The sequence below is a fragment of the Ochotona curzoniae genome, unplaced genomic scaffold (assembly GCF_017591425.1).
Source record: "Ochotona curzoniae isolate NIBS_2020 unplaced genomic scaffold, NIBS_Ocur_1.0 scaffold_3835, whole genome shotgun sequence".
Lineage (NCBI taxonomy): Eukaryota > Metazoa > Chordata > Mammalia > Lagomorpha > Ochotonidae > Ochotona > Ochotona curzoniae.
Genome location: NW_024467114.1, coordinates 36,939,021 through 36,960,204, shown reverse-complemented (window position 1 = coordinate 36,960,204; position 21,184 = coordinate 36,939,021). Strand labels below are relative to the sequence as shown.

Sequence of the window (21,184 nt, the reverse complement as noted above, 5' to 3'; positions counted from 1 at the left end):
TTCTGCTTGTGTTTTTTTTTTTTTTTAATATCTTTAATGGAATGTTAAGCCTGTGATTGAGAACTGTAATGAAGCATGCCACTGTAAAATTTGGAAAATAAAGAAATAGGTATGTAGCTGGGGAATTCAAGCAGAAAGAAGGGTTGGGTGAGGTGTGTCACTGTCCCCCTAAATTTGTATTGTGAAATATGGGAAATGTGTTCACTTTATACTAACATTTTAAAACAAAAGAAATATTTAAACAGGAATAGTTCTTTTTGAGTTTTTTTCATTTCTCTTTCCATTCCAATTTTTCAGTTTAATTTCTCGGAGTCCCCTGTACCTTTGCAAATATTGATACTGTAAACCTGGTTTGTTAAGCCCTGTCCCTGTGGGAAATTGGCCTGTGTGTCTTGGCAGGAAACTCAGGTGGGATAAATGCGGGAGTTTAGAAGGGACATTTCCAAGGGCATTATCTGGACCAGGAAAGCTATCATTGATGTGGGATATTGCAGCATGTCGGAGCTCAGAAATAGCAAAGAGGGGTTGCCAGCCTCAGGTGACAGGGCCCTGGACATCAGAGGGTGTGTCTGTACCTGAGAGAGGAAGCACAGAGGACAGATGCCAGCCTTTGTCTTAACTCACTGTCTGTTGCTGATAGCCCAATAGCATAGACAGGGTAAGTTATAAAGAGGATCATTTGACTCTGAACTCTTACAGTTGAGTTTCTTTTTGTTTTTTTTTAAAGATTTCTCTTTTTATTGGAAATTCAGACATATAGAGAAAAGGAAAGACAGAGAGGAGGATCTTCTGTCACTTAATTCACTCCCCAAGCCGCCGCAATGGCCAGAGCTGGGCCGATCCAAAGCCAGGAGCCCACAACCTCTTCCAGGTCTCCCACGCAAGTGCAGGGTCCCAAGGCTTTGGGCCATCATTGACTGCTTTCCCAGGACACAAGCAGGGAGCTGGATGGGAAGTGGGGGTGACAGGATTCAAACCGGAGCCCATATGGGATCCCAGCACATACAGGTGAGGACTTTAGCCACTAGGCTATCACGCCGGGCTGCTAATGAGGACTTTCTTATTGGCAGAGTCCTCAGTGGAAGAAAGGCACCACATGATGTTGTGATCTGAACAGACTTGGAGTTGGATTCATGAAGGTATATACATTCCAAAGTCACATACTTGTAGTACTATGAGGTGGATGCTAGATGTACTTATGGTTTTTAAGAAAAGGGACCTGTCCATGGATTGTTTTGGGCCTGGTTTCAACAGATACTTCGTGCTAGAAGCTTTGGTTATGAAAACTGAGCTGGGCTAGGCCTCTCTGCTTCTTTGCAGCCATGGAATCCTCTCTTCACTCAGCCCCTGTATTGGAATGCTTTGGTCTCATTGACTGTTATAAAAATGGTGCTATGTTTCCTTTCTAATGATCTTATCTTCAGCAATTATAGTGATGCTAAGATGACAGATGCACAAAATAAGCCGCAGAAGACACGTGAGCTTATGTCCTCTGGTCTCTCCTGTCTTACAAAACCATGAGGACATAATCATGAGATCTTTTCTAACTCTAGTCACCTCCCAGAAGTATCTGTGGACACCACAATCAGGTAGATTTCTACCCTTTCATGATTTACAAGGGCGAGTCAACTCTACCTCATGTTTCAGAAACAGCAAACAACATCCAAACCCAGCATTCCCTGCACCAGGTGATGCAGGTACCACCTCCTGGTATCTATGACCTCATTATTAATTTTTATTTCAGTTTTTAAAGATTATTGGTGGGAATGTGAGCTAGCATGGCCATGGTGGAAGAGAGTGTGTAGAGTTCTCAGAGATCTGAAATAGATTTGCCATCTAACACAACCACCTCACTCCTGGGTTTAATGTAAAAGCTTTAAAATAATTAAGGCTGGTTCAGGTCATTTGAGCACTGAAATACTTAAGCCATCTCCTGCCACCTAAAAGGTTACGCTTTAGCCAGAAGCTAGAATTGGAAGTAGAACCAGGACTCAAACCTGCGCACTCCACTATGTGATACCTGCTTACCAAATATTGGCTTAACCACTGGGCCCAAAGCTTGACCCCTCGATATTTTACTGGAGCATGGGTTGGATGATGCTCAAAGAACCCGACTATTGTTCACTCTGGATCAGAGCTGACTCCCATGATACTCAGCCCTTCTCTGTAGGAGGAACCCTTGCCCTCTGGTTAAAACACCTCTGAACAACAAGCAAAATTCTCTCTTCCTATGTAGAGCCTTCCTGTCCTCTTGAATGGTATTTTCCTGGAATCCAATCCCTTGACTTTGCATGATAAACCTGCTTTGTCCTCCCAAAGGGTCATGCTCAGAGGACCCTGTCCCAAGTCCTCGTTTGGAACAGGGATCTAGGAGGTGAGCAGGTTGATCATTCAAAATGATCACACTAAATAAATCTCATAAGCAAGGATTGACAAAAAGTAATTAGACTCCTCTGGATTTTGGGGGATATTTTCTTGGAGCTTTTATCCTCAAACCTTTTTACCTCCATCCTCTGTGAAGATACCACTTCCCCTGGTTAGTAGGCATAGCACTGGTGGGACTTTGCTCAAATGGTTACATGGCTGACCCCTGACATACAGAAACCATTTCCAACTTGAATAGAGAGGAAAGTTTCATCACACATGGAACTTCAGCTCAGAAAGCTAAGACCCTGAGTGAAGGCCCCTCTGCCTTTGTCTCAACATGTCTGGTGAGAGGATTAGGATGAGGTATGCTTTTCTCCCAGACTGTCCTTTGTCCCATCTGATGCTGTTTTTTTTTCTGTTACTCTCAGGCCTGGTGAGAAGTAACATGACCTACCCCTCTCCCTCATGCATCTCAGGTTTTGCTCCAAGGTCACTCTTAGAGTGACAGTCCTTCCTTTATCATTGTGTCTGAATAATTGCCCTTGTTCACTCTGTGGTGTGTCTCACTCTGAATTTCCTCCTTTACTGCCTGACAATCGAATCACTAGTTGAATGTTCTCTGTTGAATGATGCCCTGATGAGGTACGCACAAGGAGACCTTGGGGTGGTCAAGTGTTAGATTAGGTTAACTAGGATTAGGTGAGGTCATCAGGACAGAGCCCTTTGGTATGAAATGTGGTGACATGTTCAGCTGAGTGAGGTGAGTCATAGCCAACACCCATGCTCCCTCTCTCACCACACGGCACCCTGTGCTTCTGTCGCATTTTGTCAGTAGGAATAACATCACCAGGGTAGGACCTAAGCCTGGGTTTGGGACCATCAGACCGAATAAGCATCATCTTGACATTACTTACTATGTCCTTACTGTTGTGTTATTAGCCCACAAGAGTTGGACGATGACAGCTGGGCAACGCTTGGGATGACTAGCCTCCCTGCTTGAGGCTGTCTGCCCATGCCAGGCACACAGTAGGATCACAGGAAGCTCAGCTACTTCAGCCATTGTAGGCTTTTTCTTCCGTCTGTTTAGGGCACCTGGATTCCAAGTGTGGCCGTGGGATCCTGGACTTGCAGCAGTTCAACTTTGTCCCCGCAGTGTGGAAGAAGATTGTTAGTATTGTGTGTGAGGACATTAGACCTGCTGTCACATGTCATGGTTAACCAGGAAATACATGATAACAGAGGGGTAAAAGGAGGTTTGGGGTCTCTGGGACATCCTTCCTCTGTAGGAGGACTGTTTCCCACACACCCTATCAGCAGTTTTCCTTCCAGAGGAACCATCCTCAAAGCCATCCCTCACCTGACACCACTACAGAGAAACCGGAAGAATTGAAGCACACTTGATAAGCTTAAAAACATCCTGGGTTGAGAGGATGATTTAAGTGGTGATACAGAGCCTCAATAAGTCTTTATATTCTTATGTGTTCTGAGCTCCCATCAATATCAATGTTCCTGCAGTGTGGCAGACAGAGATTTGGACTTTAGTGTCTGACAGTCCTGGGTTCCTCTGAAAGTCATTTCCCCAGCTAGAGACTTAATTTGGACTGAGTCTCGGGTTGCTGTTGTGTCAAATGGCACCCTTCGTCTTCTGATTGGCATCATCTGGGTATGTCTACCTGAAACCCAGATATGCCTTCCATCCAGGAAGCAGAGCAAAGTGGGACAGGAAGCTTTGGGCACTGAGACACAGGTGAGCATTTATCATAAGTCAAGCTCCTTTAATAGAGAACATCTGGTACACAGTAGGAATCTGCATGCACAGCAAGTTGAACATAGTGGGCACACATGATAAGGTATAGGCACCACACAATTCACATGCTTTATGTTAAGTATGAGGCACTATAGAGTACATGGTACATAGCAGACAAAATTTATGTAAAGCACATATAAAGTACACTTTAAGAATTCTGAAATGCAGTAGATAAAGTTTATGGAGGGAACCAGTAAGCACACTGGCATTTATGAATAGCATGTGTTGTGCAGAAGGCACACTTGGTAGAAAGCACACAGTAGGTATGCTTTTTGAAGAGTACTCAGCATACGGTGCACAGTATGTACACGCTATGGAGCACACCCAACACACAATGGGTAAACTTCATGAAGAGTATCAGGTAGTAAGGATACAGAATGTATGTAGACCCTTTGCACACACGATTTACAGAACTGGCACACAGCGAGCAACTTAAAATGGTGGCATCATTTCAACCCATGGAGCTAAAGCCAGAGCTACTGGTGGGTTTGCTCTCTTCTGCAGGCTGTAGAGCCTGAGGACTCAAGCCAGGGGACTTACACATGTGTTTTGGTCCATTGGATGGGTGGAGAGAGGAGAGGGAAAGACCCCATGTTGGTGTGGCGTGCTGGTGTGCTGGGTCTGGGGACTTTCACATGTGCTGGAAGAGGGGTAAGATCATAGCCAAGCATGCCAGAGGGTCAGGTCTGGGGATGCACATAGGAGCTTAGGTCCCTGGTATATGGGCAGAGCTACAGGCCACCCCACCAGAAGACATAGCTCTAGAAGACTAGGCTGGGAAATCCATGTGCTCGCAGGCATGAGGACTGTGGATTGCACAGGAAAGGGGATATGGCAATGTATGGAAGAGAGGTCCACTCAGGGAATATGTTGCAGGTATGGAATGACTTCTGAGAGACTTCCACTGACAAGGCCACTGTACTTGCAGGTGAGGTGGCTGAGACCAAGTGGCTTGGAGGAGAGAAGCTGGACCTTCCTGGGTCAGACCAGTGTACCCATCCACAAAAAAGACCTGAGCTGGGCTAGTTAGCATCAACCACTTCTGACCACCACCCATTGGCCTACATAAAAGCTGGGGCTGTGAGTCTAACTGGCAGGGCTTAGACCACAGTATCTGCTAATGAATGTTGGAACAGGGAGGGGTATAGTTAGGCTGGGCCATGACACTGACCAGCACATGAAAGAATCAGGTCTGGGAGTAGGTTCTGTGGGAGGATATGTGTGCTCACCCCTGTGGGACTGCAATATCTGCTGGTTTGCCCAAGAGCTGGGGATGGTGACAGTCCAAACTAAGCATGACCATGGAAATCATTGACACTCATGCAAACTGGAGTTGGGAACAGGTTGGGCTGGTTCAGGCTTCAGCAGCCACAGGCACAACCAAAAATTGGGTTTGGTACAAGCCATGCTGCAATATCCACCAGCACAAAGCCGAGACTGAGATGGACTAGACCTGGTACGGGCCTAGCATCCACTGGCACACATGCGATCCAGGTCTAGGAATGGGCATGGTGGGCGGAACTTGAGGAACTGCCCTGGTGGGTTGTAGCTCCTGCTGATGAGGATATGAACCAGAGATGGGTGTGAGCCAGGCTGGGTAGGCTGCTCCACTTATCAGCAGCTGTGTGAGTTGGCTCCAGGTGGCCAAACTGAGCAGAACTAGACCAAAGTGTAACATACTGGCTTGCACAGAAGCTAGGATGGGGTGTAGACCATGCCAAGTTAAACTAGGTATTACACCTACCAATATGCATGAAAGCCAGGAGTATGGACAGGCTGGACAGGGTTAGATTGTAGCATCCAATAGCAAGAGTTGGAAATAGGGGTGGGCTGGGCCATTCCAAGCTGCAACATCTGATGGCAAAGGCCAAAACAGAGATTGGGCAATGCATGCCGGTTTGGAGCAACCCCCACCAGCACACACAAGATCTATGGCTGGGAAGGGACCTGGTCGGGGAGCTAAAGGGATGCCCCAGCTGGATTGCAGTTCTCACGGGTGAGCATGAGCGTCTGAATGGGGCAAAAACTGGGCTGCACGTGGCTTCAGCATTCCTTGGAATGGGTGTGAACTGGATCTGGAGTATGCCAGACTCCAGCCCCAGGTGGTATTCACAAGCATCAGAAAGAGTATCAGACAGGCTGGGCTAGATCCCCAAATTCGCTGAACCACGTAAGGGCTGTGTCAATGAGTAGACCAGTCAGGGCTGTGCTGCAGCAACCCAACAGTAAGAGTCGGAATGAGTGTGGGCCACTGTACCTACCAGAACAAGAGGTGGGCCAAGTCAGGTTGAACCAAGAACCCACTGGTATATACTAGATCTGCCACTGGGAGTTGACCTGATAGAGGAACTTGGAGGAACTCCCGTCAGGATGTAGTCCTTGCTGGTGAACACAAAAACCAAGGCTGAGAGCAGGTCAGATCAGGTCAGGTTACAGTAACCACTGGTGTACATACATGTGGGTCATGTCTTGGAGAGGGCCAGGCTGGGCCAGTTCATAGCACCCAGTGGCAGATTTGAGAACCAGGATGGGGTGTGGGACAGGCTGGGTTAGGTGGCATCACCAGCCAGTTCACATTAGTGCTTGGACTGGGGGCTGGCTGGGCTGGGCTGGACTAGACTGCAGCACCTGCCAGCATGAGCTAAAACTGGGGGCAATTTGGGCTGGGCCAGGCTGCAGTACACTCCAACAAATGCCAAGGTGAGAAAGGCCATGTCAGTCTGCAGCACCCAACAGCACATGCAAGGCCCTATACTTGGGGGGAAAATGAGGGGGACTGCTGGGGTACCGCTGCTAGACCTCTGTCTACTTCCCTTTGTGAGCATGAAGTCTGGAACCTGGGACAATCTGGGCTGGGTAGAACTTCAACACCCATTGGCCTGCATGTGAGCTGGGTTAGGAAGAAAGCCTGGCTGGGCTAAATGACTATATCCACTAGTGTATGCTTGTGCCAGAGTAGGTACAAGTTGGTTGGGCTTTGCTGCAGCATCTGCTGGCAAGTGCCAGGACTGTGCACAGATCTGTCAAGCTGGGTCACAGTACCACCTGGAAAGTGCAAGATCTAAGGGCCGGGAGTTGGCCTAGTAAAGAGACTACAGGCACTTTTCTAATGGGCTGAAGCTCCCATGGTGAGCTTGAGAGCCAGAGCTGGGGTGGGCATGGCTGGACAGGCAATAGCAGCTGCCAATGTAAGTATAAGCTGGACAGTGGAGTTGGTCTGGCTGAGCAGCACTCATTGATGTGCACGAGAGTCAAGTGGGATGCGAGATGGGCTGAATCAGTCTGCTGTACATACTGGCATGTGCAGGCAGAGGACTGGGGGTGAGCCTGGTGGAGGTTATTTGGGGTCGCTTCAACTGGGAAGCAGTTCCCGTGGTGTGTATTACAGCTGAGTATGTGGTGGGCAGCACCAGGCTGAGCCACAGCATCCATTGGTTTGTGTATGAGATGGGGCTGGGGACAGAACTGATTGGGTGACTGCAACCACCAGTGTGTCTGTAGGCTGATGCGGGTGATGAACTGAGCTGGATCCCAAACTGGCTGGCACACACAGGTGTCAGGTTAGGGGTCACCTCAGGTGAAATTTCTTTGGGACTCCCTGAACCAGACCACTGGACTCAAAACTCTGACCACTGGAAAACTCACAGAATCTGTGGTCTGACTATGGAATGCATCTTTCAGAACTGGGTTTCCTAGGTTTCTGAAACCTGTGTAATGGATGTCATGCCAAGATGCACAAGGAGGACATGATCATTGCGGCCTGCAGAGGACATCTGAAACTGTGGAGGGCAGAACAAAATGAACAACACTCCTGGGTGAGGTTTGAGAGCAGGTGTCTGGGCGAGTTCAGAGTCTGAGTGGACTGTGTCAGCCAAGTGGACTTCAGAGGGATTTCCTCAACCTTGGGGCAATGAAATGAACAACACCTTAGAATTATCCAAACCACTTAAGCAGTACCTGCAAACATGAGCTACATGGGGAACTGTAGAATGACACTGAGTAGTCACCCTACACCCTCGGGTACTAGTGTGGTTAGGCTGCTGGCAGTGGCCCTCCTCCTTTCACCCTCCTCTTCCCCCAGAAACAGGAAGAACAGAAAGGAAGATTGGAAGCAGTTTTCTCATCTACTCTCTCCATTCCTTGCCCTTTCCCATTGTAATAGGTGATTCCCATGGGCATACATCCCTCTCCACTATGTAAACATCATCAAAAATTAATATTAACATGAAAACAAATCAAAAAAAGAAGAGTGGCAGCCCCTCTCTCTTCCCTCTCCCCCTTTTGTGGTTTCCACTCCAAACATTCCACCCCTGTCTCCATTTGAAGGCCTCATCCAGCATCCCATTTTATAGATGGGAACGCTGAGCCTTGGGAATACTGCCCATGATCAGAGCAAGATGGGCTTGAATGACAACACTGCATACAGCCCCTGCCTGGACCCTGCATGTGCACAGCCCTCCCCCTCTGACCTTTGACCTCTGCTGAGTCAGCCTGCAGCTGTGCTTTGCCAACAGGAGCCCTTATCTCCAGAACGTGACCAAGATAAGCTTTGCAGAGCTGAATGTTTTATTTCTCCAGCTGTGCTCTGTACTGCCTGGAAACTACACTTGAACTCTGGCCAGACTGAATGGGGAAGAGAAGGGAGAGAGGGAAAAGGGACAGGAAGGGCTGGGGCTTCTGAGCCTTTTAAGTGTGTTCTGATGCAAGCTGCCTGACGTCCTCCTGGCCCCCAGTTGCTGAGCAACCTGGGAGATGTTCTGAGACCAGGCTCCTCCTGGTCCTACCACTTGGCAGCTGCCCTTACCTTCATGCCTTTTCCTGTTGTGCTTTCGTTACAGAAGGCCGAGGGTGCCTGTCAAACTGTGGCTCAGCACGATCTTCACTCCAAACAGGCCTTGAGGATATGGTGCTGGGCAGCGTGTCCCTTGAGTTGGCTCCTCTACAACCATTTCTGTCTCTGCCCCCACATCTTGGCTAGATGCCCGGTATGGGAGGAAGCAGCAAAACCAGTGGCGATTGGCTGCCCCAGGCCAGCTCAGTCCAACCCAGTCCAGCCCAGTCCAGCCCAGCCCAGCTCAGCCCAGCCCTGCCCCACAGCCGTTCCTAGTTTAGGGGGCTAGACAAAGACACTCTGAGAACTGAGGAGAAGGAATTTTTGTTAACTTACTGCTCTCAACAGAGGTGTGAAATTGAGGAGTGGTGGGACTGTTGGGGGAATGGACCTGCATGGGGAGGGCTGTAGCCCAAAGCTGGGGTAGCTCCAGGGAGCAGCTGACCCAAGATATGGGAGGGTGTCAGCTTACTGGAGGTCAGTTGCCTGTTTGTTCTGTCTGGGCTCTCTCTTTCTCTCATCATCATTTTTCCTCAGATGACCCTGGATCTCTGCTCCCTTACCCTGCCCCTAGCAATCTCCTTGCTCATTGCTGTTCACGGACTGTGAGATTTCTTGCCTGTTTTCCAGGTCTCAGGAAATCACCTGCCCTGAAGAAGGATGCAGCTGGGCCTGTCCTGGCTAGGGGCACCCTCTCCATGGCTGCTCCTGCTGCTGATGGCTATCTCCTGGCTCCTGACCCGTGTTCTCATCTGGGCCTACGCTTTCCATAAAAACTCTCAACGCCTCCAGTGTTTCCCACAACCCCCAAAAAGGAACTGGTTCTTGGGTCACCTGGGTCAGGTGAGCATGAGGCATCTGGGTGAATGGGCTCCATCAGGGGCCAGGAATGGGGTTCAGAGAGCTGAATCAGGGAGAGCTGGGGAGCAAGACAGCAGAGAAGTGAGACAGGAGGCTTAACAACTTCCCTCTTTGCCTTCCCACCCTCATCTTCCCTGTCTCCCTCTCCTGTGTGTCTGCTTTTCTTTTTAATGTGCTTCTAGGGGACTCCCAGCTGGATTGCAGATACTAAGACCCCCAGCCTTCTTCGCTGGGGGACTGAGGTCTTCCTGAGGAGCGTTTAGGCCCTACTCCCTCACTGGCCCATTTAATGTGACTGCTGCTGTCTGCTACGTTCCCACAAAGATGGTCTGTGATTGCTCTCTCCCTCCAGCCCTGCCCTGATACCCACAAACATGAGAGAGGTATGGGTGACTCCCCCCACGTCCCCTCTCTGGACACCTTCCTCTGATCTTACTTGCATCCGTTACATGTACCAGGGACCCTTGTTGTTTGACTTGCATGAAAGCAGACCGCATTCCTCTCGCTAAAGAGACATCCCAGCCCTGCTCTGATTTAAACCTGCTCTCCCTTTTGGAGCATATGGATGCAGTTGCTTCTTTTGCAAGTGGCTTCATGGATGGACACTTGCAGAGGCTTAAAGGGAAGAGTCGTGGGATGCAATCATCACAGAGCGTGCAGAACGTGCCTACAAGTGGGAGGCGCAGTCCTGATGGTCAGGCAGGGGTCATCTCGGCTTCCCAGTGTGTGGGTCTTTTCTGTGGGAAAGACAACATGTGAAATGAGCCATAGGGAAAACACCTGAGACCACATTGCTCTCCCCACCACCCTTTCTATGAAGATGCCCTTCTGGGTGCCCCTAGGGTTGGACACTCTGAGGATGAGAAAGTCCACTTCTGAGCAAAAATGGGCCACTGTGGCACGCAGAAGGGCTATCCCCTAGCCCAGGGATGTGCTCTTATGCCTTTTAGATGGTCTTTATAACCATAGAAGGAGAAGAAGCAGACTCCCTCCATTCACACACAATAAAGATGTGCCTATTGTGTCCAGAGAATGTGTTGCCTCTGTAGCCTGCCAGGGTTCTGCTGTAGCTTCTATTACAGGTGCTTTAGGGCCCTCCATAGAAAGTTAATAGCATACACAGATGAATACCCACACAATATCTATATGTTAGGCATCAATCCATAATCCACCCCAAACTTCCCCAAATCCATGGATGCTTGAGTAGCTCCAATAAACTAGTGCAATGCTTACAAATAGTGTACATAAATAAACTCTAAATATCTAGATGACTACACCATGCAATACAGAATATGAGATATGCAAGTAGTTCTGCTGTAGGCATAATGGAATTATGAAAAGAAAGAAAGAGTGTACAAGTCCAGCACAGATTGTAGTTTGTTTTTCAAATGCTTTTGATAAACAATGGGTTGAATCTCTGATGCACAGAACAAACATCATCCACAGATCCTTCTGTCATCATCTGTATTTATATTTATATACCCATACACTTCCATATACCATATACTATCTATCACACACCTACCTCCATTTCTGTATCTATATATTGAAAAGTGAGGGCTGAGAGTTGCATGAATTGTGCAGGCTGGTGACCTGTGAATCCAGTTCTGTAATTCAGTCTGTGCCCAAAAGCTAAGCTGGTGTATCTCACAGATCCAGAAGGCTCAAGAAATTGGGATCCTGACGTCCCATTCCCAGAACAGAGAGCGAATTCGCTCTTAGGCTACCTTGCTGTTCCACTTGGTTCCTCAGTGCCTGAATGACCACCTTCGGCATGGCATGTTCATCTCTTCTGGGAGCAGCCTCACAGACTGTGAAAGTTACGTCTTGCCAGCTCTCTGGCCATCACTTAGCATGACCTGGTTGATTCTAGAATCCCTGAGCTCACTTATCCCAGGAGGTGACAGCCAATGTGTAACTTGCAGATCACGCCCACGGAGCAGGGCTTGAGAGAAGTGACTCGGATGGTGACCATCTTCCCCCAAGCCTTCCTGAGCTGGATGGGCCCCATCGACCCTGTCATCTTTCTGTGGCACCCTGACGTTGTCCGGTCTGTCCTGAATGCTCCAGGTACTAGGTGGAACGTCACCCGAGCTGCTGTGCATCCCGTGCTAGTCTCTGGCCACATTTCCCTCTTTTCTCTGAGCCATCTGCCTGCTTCTTTCACGCATTCACTAACCTCCCACTCACAGTCTCCTACTTCCTCTGTCGTCTGCCCTTATCCTGACCTAGCTTCTGGAGTTCCTAAAGCCCAAATCTAGGCTTGTTTCAGGAGGAAGCCCAGTGTGGCTGGGGATGCATCAGGAGAAAGGCCAAGATCTGGTGTGTGCAGGACTGGGCCAGAGGTGGGTAGGTTGTGACAGCTTAGAGAAGTGCTGTCCATTTCAGGTAAATTGGAAGCTCTCAGAGATGCTGCAGGATACATATCTGCTATAATGGAAAAAAAAAAGTGTTTCAGTGCAGGTGGGTGCAGTGGGTTTCCATAGCTTGTGATGGCATCAACCCTGCCTTATGCTGGACCCAGAGCAATGGGGAGAGCTGTGGCTACTGGAAGACCTGGGCAGATCTTTTTGTGACATCCACCTCTGGTGAAACAATTCTTGCTTTTTTTCTGATGGTTTTCCATCATGTATTCATTGTCTTCTTTTGGAAATCTCTCCTAGAAAATTTCATGCCAGACTGACATTTTGTCACGACCTCCGTCCTCTTGCACCCCTATACAAACTGGACAGGACACCACACAATGTCCGACATGGGCTTTGTCACCAAGATTAAAAGTGATTCCTGAATGGTCTCCATTCTATCTGGCTGTCAGGTTCCCTTTTAGTCTAGAGTGTTATGCTACATCAGGATAGGCCTTTGCTCTACTGTGCTGCTGTTACCTATTCAGCTATTCTCTCATCACTCTGTCCCTGCCTGGTGCTTCTGCAATCAGCTTGGCGAGGGGAAGTGCAGACCCCTGACTTGAGTCTGTCTCCACCCTGAGCTCCTCCCCTCTCATGGTACCTGTTGGCCCTTTTTCACTCCAGCTGTAGTTGTACCTAAGGATATGGAATTCTATGGATTCTTAAAGCTGTGGCTGGGTGAGTAACTGCAGGTGAGTGGGGCTGGAGACACATATGTGGGCCAGGGGAAGGTGTTACCCTTTTCCCACTTCCTCTGGCTGCCCTAGGAGATGGGCTGTTGCTGAGCACAGGGGACAAGTGGAACAGCCACCGTCGCATGCTGACACCTGCCTTCCACTTTGAAATCCTGAAGCCGTATATGAAAATATTCAACAAGAGCACAAACATTATGCATGTGAGTCTCTTGGGTCCATGGTCCAGGGTGTGAGAAAAGGGTAGTGGCCTTCAGAGATCTGATCAGGGCTTCTGGGTTTGCAAAGTAGCTCCAGAGCCATGGATTTTGCTCTCTGAGCCTTGATGTCTTTGTTTGAAGTAAGAAAAGCAACTCCCAACTTAAAGGGTGGTAAAGATGATGTCATAGGGTCATATCGCAAGCACACTCAGGTGTTAGCTATTAGTTTCTCCTACAGAATCCTTTTAAACTTTACATTGGTGAACACTGATAAGTCCTTCCAAACCACACACCACTTTCAGCTCAATGGCCTTTGAGGCCCCCAATACAGTTCTTCACCCTGCTGGAGGCTAATATGGGTTTGGTCAGCATGACAGACACTGGATTCCAAGCAGTGAACAGAACAACCCAGTACTTCTTCATTCTTAGTTTCAGAATGAGCACAGCATCAATTTCACCATGTCACAATGATCAAAGCAAAATGCAAGTCTAGTTCACATTCAACAGACAGAAGCAATCTCCACATAGAGCTGCAAAGTCTGAGAACACCGGGAGAATTAGTGATGATGAACTGAATTCTTACGGCTAACACTGAGCACTTAGTATAAAGCAGAAATTATATGCAATTCCATGTATGCTGCCTCATGCAATTTTCACAACATTGTGAGATAAAAGTAATTTTTGTACCATTGTAGATGGTGGAACTGAAGGCCAGAGCTATGAGGACACTTGTCCACATTCACAAAGCCAGGAATGGTGGAACAGATGTTGTGACCTGGTATATTTAACACACAAGTGGGTCAACATATTAGTGACGACTTAACAGCTGGAACCCAGGGGCAAGGCAATGAGCTGACCAAAGGAGCATAGAAGGCAGAACTGGTCATTTGTTTCCTGTTTCCAGGCTTGGGTACTCTCTTCTCAAAAGAGGCACCTTCTACTTTTGCCCAAATCTAGCCCTCATTCGGTTTGAATGACTAGAAAGATATGCATCAGTCTAAGCATGTGGGAATCCATTTTGGTGTAGTTAGGAGGGACCAGGGAATCCAGAACACACCCCTGGCTCTGTCTTCTTCTCTGGCCAGGCTAAGTGGAAGAAACTGGCCTCAGAGGGCAGCGCCTGTCTGGACATGTTTGAGCACATCAGCCTTATGACCTTGGACAGTATTCAGAAATGTGTCTTCAGCTTCGACAGCAATTGTCAGGAGTGAGTCCTTGCCCAGGGTCTGGGAACTTGGGCTGCGGATCCAAGGGGGTAGATGGAGGGAAGCAAACTGTCAGTAAAGAGCTTTCCTAAAGCAGTTGTGTCAGATGTGGTCACTAATTCATAGGACACAGATGAGGGGACATGTGGTCCTTTCTGGTGAACAGTTTCACAGACGCTGTCATCCAGTGAGCAATGTGCCAACAAACAACAAGGAGACACCCTAGAACTGAATTTAGAGAGATATGCAGTGGCTTAACCCTAGCAACAATGGAAAGCGAGGCGAAAGAGTGTGATCCTTTGTCCTGATAGTTTCAGAAGGTGTGGGAGATGTTTTTGGCAGGCAAAAGTCCTGCTCAGGGATGAGCTGGTGACATGGGATACAAAGGAGAGGAGGAGTGCTGAACTTGGTGCAGAAAAGAGATCAGATTTGAGAAAAACTATGGGAAGGACCAGATGTTCAGGATCAGACAAAAGATAGGCTTGATGCCAAGTGGTATCCTCAAGTGCTTGGACATGAGGCAGCTCATGGAGGGAGGGAAAGAAGAGAACTGTGCTTGGAAGCTGCCCTTTCTGGATGCAGCGTGACCCCGGGATTCTGGCTCGGAAGTGCATTGGGGGGTTCCCATGCATCAGCTCCTTGCTTCCTGTCTCTGGCTGGCTCTATAGGAAACCCAGTGAATATATATCGACCATCTTGGAACTCAGTGCTCTTGTTATGAAGCGAGACCAGCAGATCTTAATGCACATGGACTTCTTGTACTACCTCACTCCTGATGGGCAGCGCTTCCGCAAGTCCTGCGACCTGGTGCACAGCTTCACAGATGCTGTCATCCAAGAACGACGTCACACCCTCGCTAGTCAGGGTGTTGATAATTTCCTCAAGGCCAAGACGAAGGCCAAGACATTGGACTTCATTGATATTCTTTTGCTGAGCAAGGTAGGCCATCTCTCGGATTCATACTGAAGAGTCAACGTAGATCTTTGAATCTGGTGATCATTAAAGCTTGACTAGTCCTGGTTGAGAGGATACTGGGGAGCCAGTATCCCCTGGGGCACTGAGCAAGTGGGGATGCGTTGGAGATCAGTTTTCAGACTGTGGAAGGCTGCCTGGGACTTCCAAAGAAGAGGCAGGAGACCAGGACAACATGGGTGGAGAAAGGTGCAGAGATGATATTGTAGAAATCTTGCTGAAGTGACAGATCTTAAGGGACTGACCCAGAGTACAGACAGGCACTGACAGTTTCTGTGATGTGGGTGTCTGACTTCATCTCCAGGGTGAAGATGGAAAGCAGTTGTCAGATGATGATATAAGGGCAGAGGCTGACACCTTCATGTTTGCAGGTGAGAACAAGTATGAACTGTAGTGAGGGAAGGACTCTGTGTTCCAGCAACATGATGGGTGAAGCCTGGACCACGCTACTCCCTCTCCTAGTCTCCATCCTTCTTAAGGGTCTCAACGCATCCACCCAGTCCAATCTCTGGTGCCTAGAACCTCAGATGTGCCTGGCTGTCCCTCAGGTCATGACACCACAGCCAGTGGTCTCTCCTGGGCCCTGTACAACCTTGCCAGGCACCCAGAATACCAGGAACGCTGCCGGCAGGAGGTGCGAGAACTCCTGAGGGACCGGGATCCTGAGGAGATTGAGTGGTAAGTGCTGGTATCCCTGGCCCATTCCTGACCTCCAGGGATTGCCCTCGCTCCCTAGGTGGGGAAGAGGGGACCTCTTTCAGTTGATTCTGCCAATTATTGCAATACAAGTGCATATTGGAATACAAGTGCATTCCAGGAGCAGGGCTTGACACCAAGCCTGATCAGCAATGATGAGCAGGTTTGGGGACAGATAAATCTGGAAGTCTACATTTGAATGTCCCCACTGACTTTCTGGGTGATATCCATAAGATAAAATCCCCTTCCCAAGTTACATTTCCTTTCTGTAAACTGGGGAAGCTGCTACTGTGCAAAATTGCTTGGAGAATCCAGGACAACATGTGTAGAACAGGTGCCAGATAGTGCAGATTCAGTAAATGGACAGGTACCACACACCCTGCTGTCCTGTCCAGAGTTCCACCTCCCCCCACATCCCAAACTGCCCCTTTCTTTAATGCCCACGTTGTGCTGATTCCAGGATTCACAAAGGTCTGAGTGCATAGAAGTCATCCATTGTCTTCCGAGCCCACCCCTCTCACTGTCCAGTTCCATTTCAATCCTCCATAGGTAAAATGTGGGCTTCCATAAAGGGAGACAAGGACAAATGGTGAGACAGTGCCCACAAACTGACCACCTTGCCAGTGGGCATCTGTGTTTGTGATTAAGACAGCTGGGTAAATGTCAACATGAAGGCAGGCATGAGATAGCCTGGTGTGATTGCATGGTAAGGGAGAGTAACTGAGTCCAAATCTTGGTGAAATGCAGTGTCAGGAGGACACAGAGGGTCTCCACGCGGATGGAACTAGTGCAGGGCATCTCTGTTGCTCTGGAAACCATGTTGGAGTGTCGCAGCAGCAGTTGTGGCTAACAGCAGGAGACTGACAACTAACTTGACTCCTTGTGGCTTGACAGCTAGTTATTTGTTTTGTTGGATTGAGGGGTGTGCATGTTGGGGAGGGGAGAAGAGAGAGAGAGAGATTGAGCTGAGGAAGTTGAGGAAACCTCTCCCACCCACTGGGTCACTTCAAAGATGTCCTCAATAGCCAGAGCTGAACATCCAGATGTGGGAACTCAATCCAGATCTCCCACACACGTTGCATGACTAAATTACTAAGACAGTCACCTGCCAGCGGCGTCAACAGGAAGCTAGAGCCAGGAGGCAGAGCCTACAGTTAAGCCCAGGCACTCCTGTGTTACTCGAATCACCTCTCCCTGTCAAGTGTCTGCTCCAGCAATGAACTCCTTGAAGGGAGATCAGTGACTGACACGGGAGGGAAATGGGGAGCTATGGAAGGGTGCTTCAGGACCTGAATTTTAGAAATATTTTTTTTCTGTGGCTACAGAGACAAATATGAGGACATGAACCAGGGACTGAAAGCAAAGCACAGATTGTGGGCCTAATTTACTTTTGAAAAAAAAAAAAAAATGGTCTCTTTTCGCTATTTTACTTTCACAGACTTTTTTGTTTGCATTCTTACTATTCCATCTGAGCTCTAAGATCAGGTTAGCTAGTTTGAAAAGTGCTCTTGGAAGCTTTAACGCTGGACCTTGAGTGCCAAAGATGAGTTAAACACACTCCTAAATGCGTGGCTACTGGGCATCATCTCCCCAAGCTATGCTTATCTATGCCCATTTATCTCAATCTCCTTTGCAGCACACACAACCTTGTCCTACGCAGGCTGAGCCTATTCGGAGTTGAACTGCTAGTTTTAGTTTCCAGAATGCACTGTTTACAACACAGGCTTGAAGTCTCTTAGCACTGCCTGAAGTGTACCATGCTTTTATGATCCACCCATGTTCTAGTTTCTTAATGTGCTGCATGCAATGCCCATGGAGTCTGGCCCTCTTGAATCCTTCAGTGCTGGATATCAGGCTGTTTCCTCATGTCCACCACAATGGAACTCACACCACTTAGGTTTTTAATCCTGAGAATCTCTAACAGATCAGTATCAACACTTGGGAGTAAGTTTGCGGAGTTCCAGGGAGATGTCATTTTTCTTGGACCACGTGCAGCTGGCCTTTGTCTTGCAGCATCTCACTTGCACACATCCCCATGAGATGCCTTTTAGGCTTTTCCGTCTCCCACATCTTGCACAACCCTTAGCATCACCCACTTTGTTAGGAGTGCCTGGATAGATATCAAGGGGCATTGCTAGATAGCTTTATTTTTCTGATAACATTTTCAGATTTTTAAAAATCTCTTCTGCTGGAACCTCGGTGAAAACCTAGATAATATCCTTTGCTATTGTGACCTGTGTTATCTGTCTCTTGATTTGCAGAAACTCCTTGTATAGTCAAGATACTCCTCTAGATCATAGCATAATCATTGTAGATGCCCTTTAGTAGCTCGTGTGATTATTTGGATCGAAGTGTTTGGTAATACCCAGAAGCATCTAATTTATATGCTCATTTATGTTATTTTGTTGGGTTTTTTTCAGTATTCCTGTCAGCAATTTTGAGTTTTAAGAATTCTTATCACCAAGTTGTGACCACGAGTCTTATGCCATGTTCTTTATTTTTTAAAGATTTTTTTAAATTGTGAAGTGACGTATAGAGAGAGAAGGAGAGACAGAGAGGAAGATCTGCCGTCTGTTGATTCACTCCCCAAGTGGTTGCAATGGCTGGAGCTAAGATGATCTGAAGCCAGGAGCCCGGAACCTCTTCTGGGTCTCCAAAGTGGGTGCAGGGTCCCAAAGCTTTGGGCTGTCCTTGACTTCTGACCCAGGCCACAAACAGGGAGCTGGATGGGAAGCAGGGCTGCTGGGAATAGAACTGGTACCCATATGGGATCCTGAAGTATTCAAGGTAAGGACTTTAGCTGCTAGGCTACTGCGTCAGACCCAAATTTCACACTTTGTTTCAAGCAAATATGTTACACTTTTAAAGATATCCTCTGTCTTTGTTTTACTGAGGAATGCCGCTGAAAATGTCAGGCCACATTTTCTTCCAGTACTTTTTGCAACTTGGATTTTGTAGTGCTTCACTATTGGGTCTTTCTCCACACTGTTCTGTTACACGGGTGGAAGTCAGCAGGGGTCTCCGCGGGCTGCAGCAGGTGGGGTAGCAGTCTTTGCTTGTGCCCCTTGGATGACGGTTCAAGAGCTTCCTTAGGGACGACTTGGCCCAGATGACCTTCCTCACCATGTGCCTCAAGGAAAGCCTGCGACTGTATCCTCCAGTCACGATCATCTCCCGCTGCTGTGCTCAGGATGTGACACTTCATGACGGACGCGTCATCCCCAAAGGTGCTCAAAGCCAGGACGGGGAGGGGAGTCGGGGAAGGGAGGGGTGCAGGAAGCAGCAAGGACTGCTTCCTGACTGTCCCCTCTTCCCTGACAGGAAACAGCTGTGTCATCAGTATCTTCGGGATTCATCACAACCCCGCAGTCTGGCCAGATCCCGAGGTGCTGCCCTTGCCCCATTGCCCAACTTTGGAATCTGCTGAAGCAGTGGGGAGTCTGGCCCAAGGACTCAGGCTCTGCCTTCCGCTGAACCCACAAGAAACTTCTGGGTTGGCTGGGTGTGCCAGGAGACCACATCCAACAGTCCTGCCTTCCTCTGCCCTAGGTCTACAATCCCTTCCGCTTTGACCCAGAAAATCCTCAGAAGAGGTCACCCCTGGCTTTTATACCCTTCTCGGCAGGCCCCAGGTAAGAGAGATGGGCATCTGAGATGCTGATGGGACGCAGGTGGTGAAGGCAGTGCAAGCAGCTGAACAGCAGTTGGTGATATGAGCAAGATTCCAGGGAAATGGGTGGGAGTCACTTCTGAATCTTCATGTCTGCCCTGAATCTGAAGTTTGGGTCAGATTCTAGGAATGTGTAAGCACACATGTGAGCCCCAACAAGGTCCCTTCCCAGGGCAAAAGGGGACCAGGACCCAGTCACCTGGTGCAGTCCAATCCCAGTGTCACCCTGCCCGCAGGAACTGCATCGGACAAGCTTTCGCCATGGCAGAGATGAAAGTGGTGCTGGCTCTCACCCTACTGCGCTTCCGAATCCTGCCTGACAGCGGTGCCGAACCCCGCAGAAAGCCGGAACTGATCCTGCGCGCTGAGGGTGGCCTATGGCTTCGGGTGGAGCCCTTAAGCATGAGCCCAACACTAAAGTGACCCACAGTGGCCTGACTGGGACCCAGCTAAGCTCTTTTGCTGATTCCCATCTGTGCCCGATCCTGGAATAGAGTCAACGGGTGTTGCTGGGTGACTGTGGGAACCCACGGCGCGATATCGGTAGTCCAGGAAGGGCTGGTGTCAGTTAACACAGACCCTGATGGCCTGACTGGGCAGGGGGTCTCCCCACAGAAGGTGGGTGATTCTGAGGCCCAACCACAGATCTTATTCCACAGACAACAGAGCCATGGGATAAGTTTAGAGGCAAGTAAATTTGGGCCCCTGGGTCATGGAGCTAAACCCATTGTAACACTGCCTTTCCACCATCTTGACTTCAGTTTTGATGTGTCTTTTCTCACACGGTTCCTCTCAGTTTTGCCGCCGCTACTGAATAGCTGTTTATTAAACGTACAGTATCTAATCACGGCACAGGTTTGTGTGTTTTGTACTGACTCCTCACAGGAGTTGGTGTGCCTGCATGTTGGCTGCCCTATCAGAAATAATGTTTATGCTTGCGCTTGAACTCGGTGATAAAATGGTTGACCATCTGGCTGTCAAAGTCTTCTCCACCTAAATGGGTGCCTCCAGCCTTGGACTTGACCTCAGAGGCCCATCTTCAACTGTGAGGATAGACACATCAAAAGTGCCACCTCCCAGGTCAAATATCAGCACATTTCTTTTTGACCCAACCTTTTTTGTCCAGGTCATAAACAAGAGCAGCAGTAGCCGGCTCATTGACAATCCTAAGGACTCTTTGGGCCAGCGATGGATCCAGCTTTTTTCGTTGCTTGAGTCATTGAAGTACGCTGGCACTGTGACCACAGTCTTACCAAGCTGCACTTGTGCAATTTCCTTCATCTTGGTCAGAACCATGGAGGATACCTTCCCTGAGTAGAAACTTTTTGTCTCACCCTTGTATTCTACTTGGTCCTTGGGCCTGCCAGCATCATTCGCCACCATGGAGGGCTAGTGCTTCGGGTCGGTATCATTGAGTCTGTGTCCAATATGTCCAATCAGTGTCATTTGGCATCAAAAACATGTTGGTGGGCTCCATT

At 48.6% G+C, this 21,184-nt stretch overlaps 1 protein-coding gene across 2 annotated transcripts; it reads left to right on the top strand.

The window, feature by feature from the left end:
* Positions 1-9,274: 9,274 nt before the first annotated feature.
* Positions 9,275-20,751, top strand: LOC121145662 (cytochrome P450 4F2-like). 2 transcript variants are annotated; one of them, XM_040964678.1, is made up of 13 exons: positions 9,275-9,355; positions 9,636-9,848; positions 11,792-11,936; positions 12,896-12,949; positions 13,039-13,166; positions 14,249-14,370; positions 15,037-15,307; positions 15,645-15,711; positions 15,889-16,018; positions 19,130-19,263; positions 19,358-19,422; positions 19,586-19,668; positions 19,943-20,751. In XM_040964678.1, exons 2-13 carry the CDS (start codon positions 9,666-9,668, stop codon positions 20,127-20,129), a joined length of 1,569 nt encoding a protein of 522 aa, XP_040820612.1. In that variant the 5' UTR covers positions 9,275-9,355; positions 9,636-9,665; the 3' UTR covers positions 20,130-20,751. The 2 variants fall into 2 exon arrangements, with proteins under 2 accessions (XP_040820612.1, XP_040820613.1); XM_040964679.1 differs by lacking the exon at positions 9,275-9,355 and having other exon boundaries at positions 9,584-9,848.
* The last annotated feature ends 433 nt before the right edge of the window (positions 20,752-21,184 follow it).

Bases quoted from the DNA above. Each gene is read 5' to 3' on its own strand.
- LOC121145662 (XM_040964678.1), top strand. From the start codon at position 9,666: ATGCAGCTGGGCCTGTCCTGGCTAGGGGCACCCTCTCCATGGCTGCTC. The intron at 12,950-13,038 runs GTGAGTAACTGC...TGGCTGCCCTAG, and splicing joins ATTCTTAAAGCTGTGGCTGG to GAGATGGGCTGTTGCTGAGC. The intron at 13,167-14,248 runs GTGAGTCTCTTG...TTCTCTGGCCAG, and splicing joins AGAGCACAAACATTATGCAT to GCTAAGTGGAAGAAACTGGC.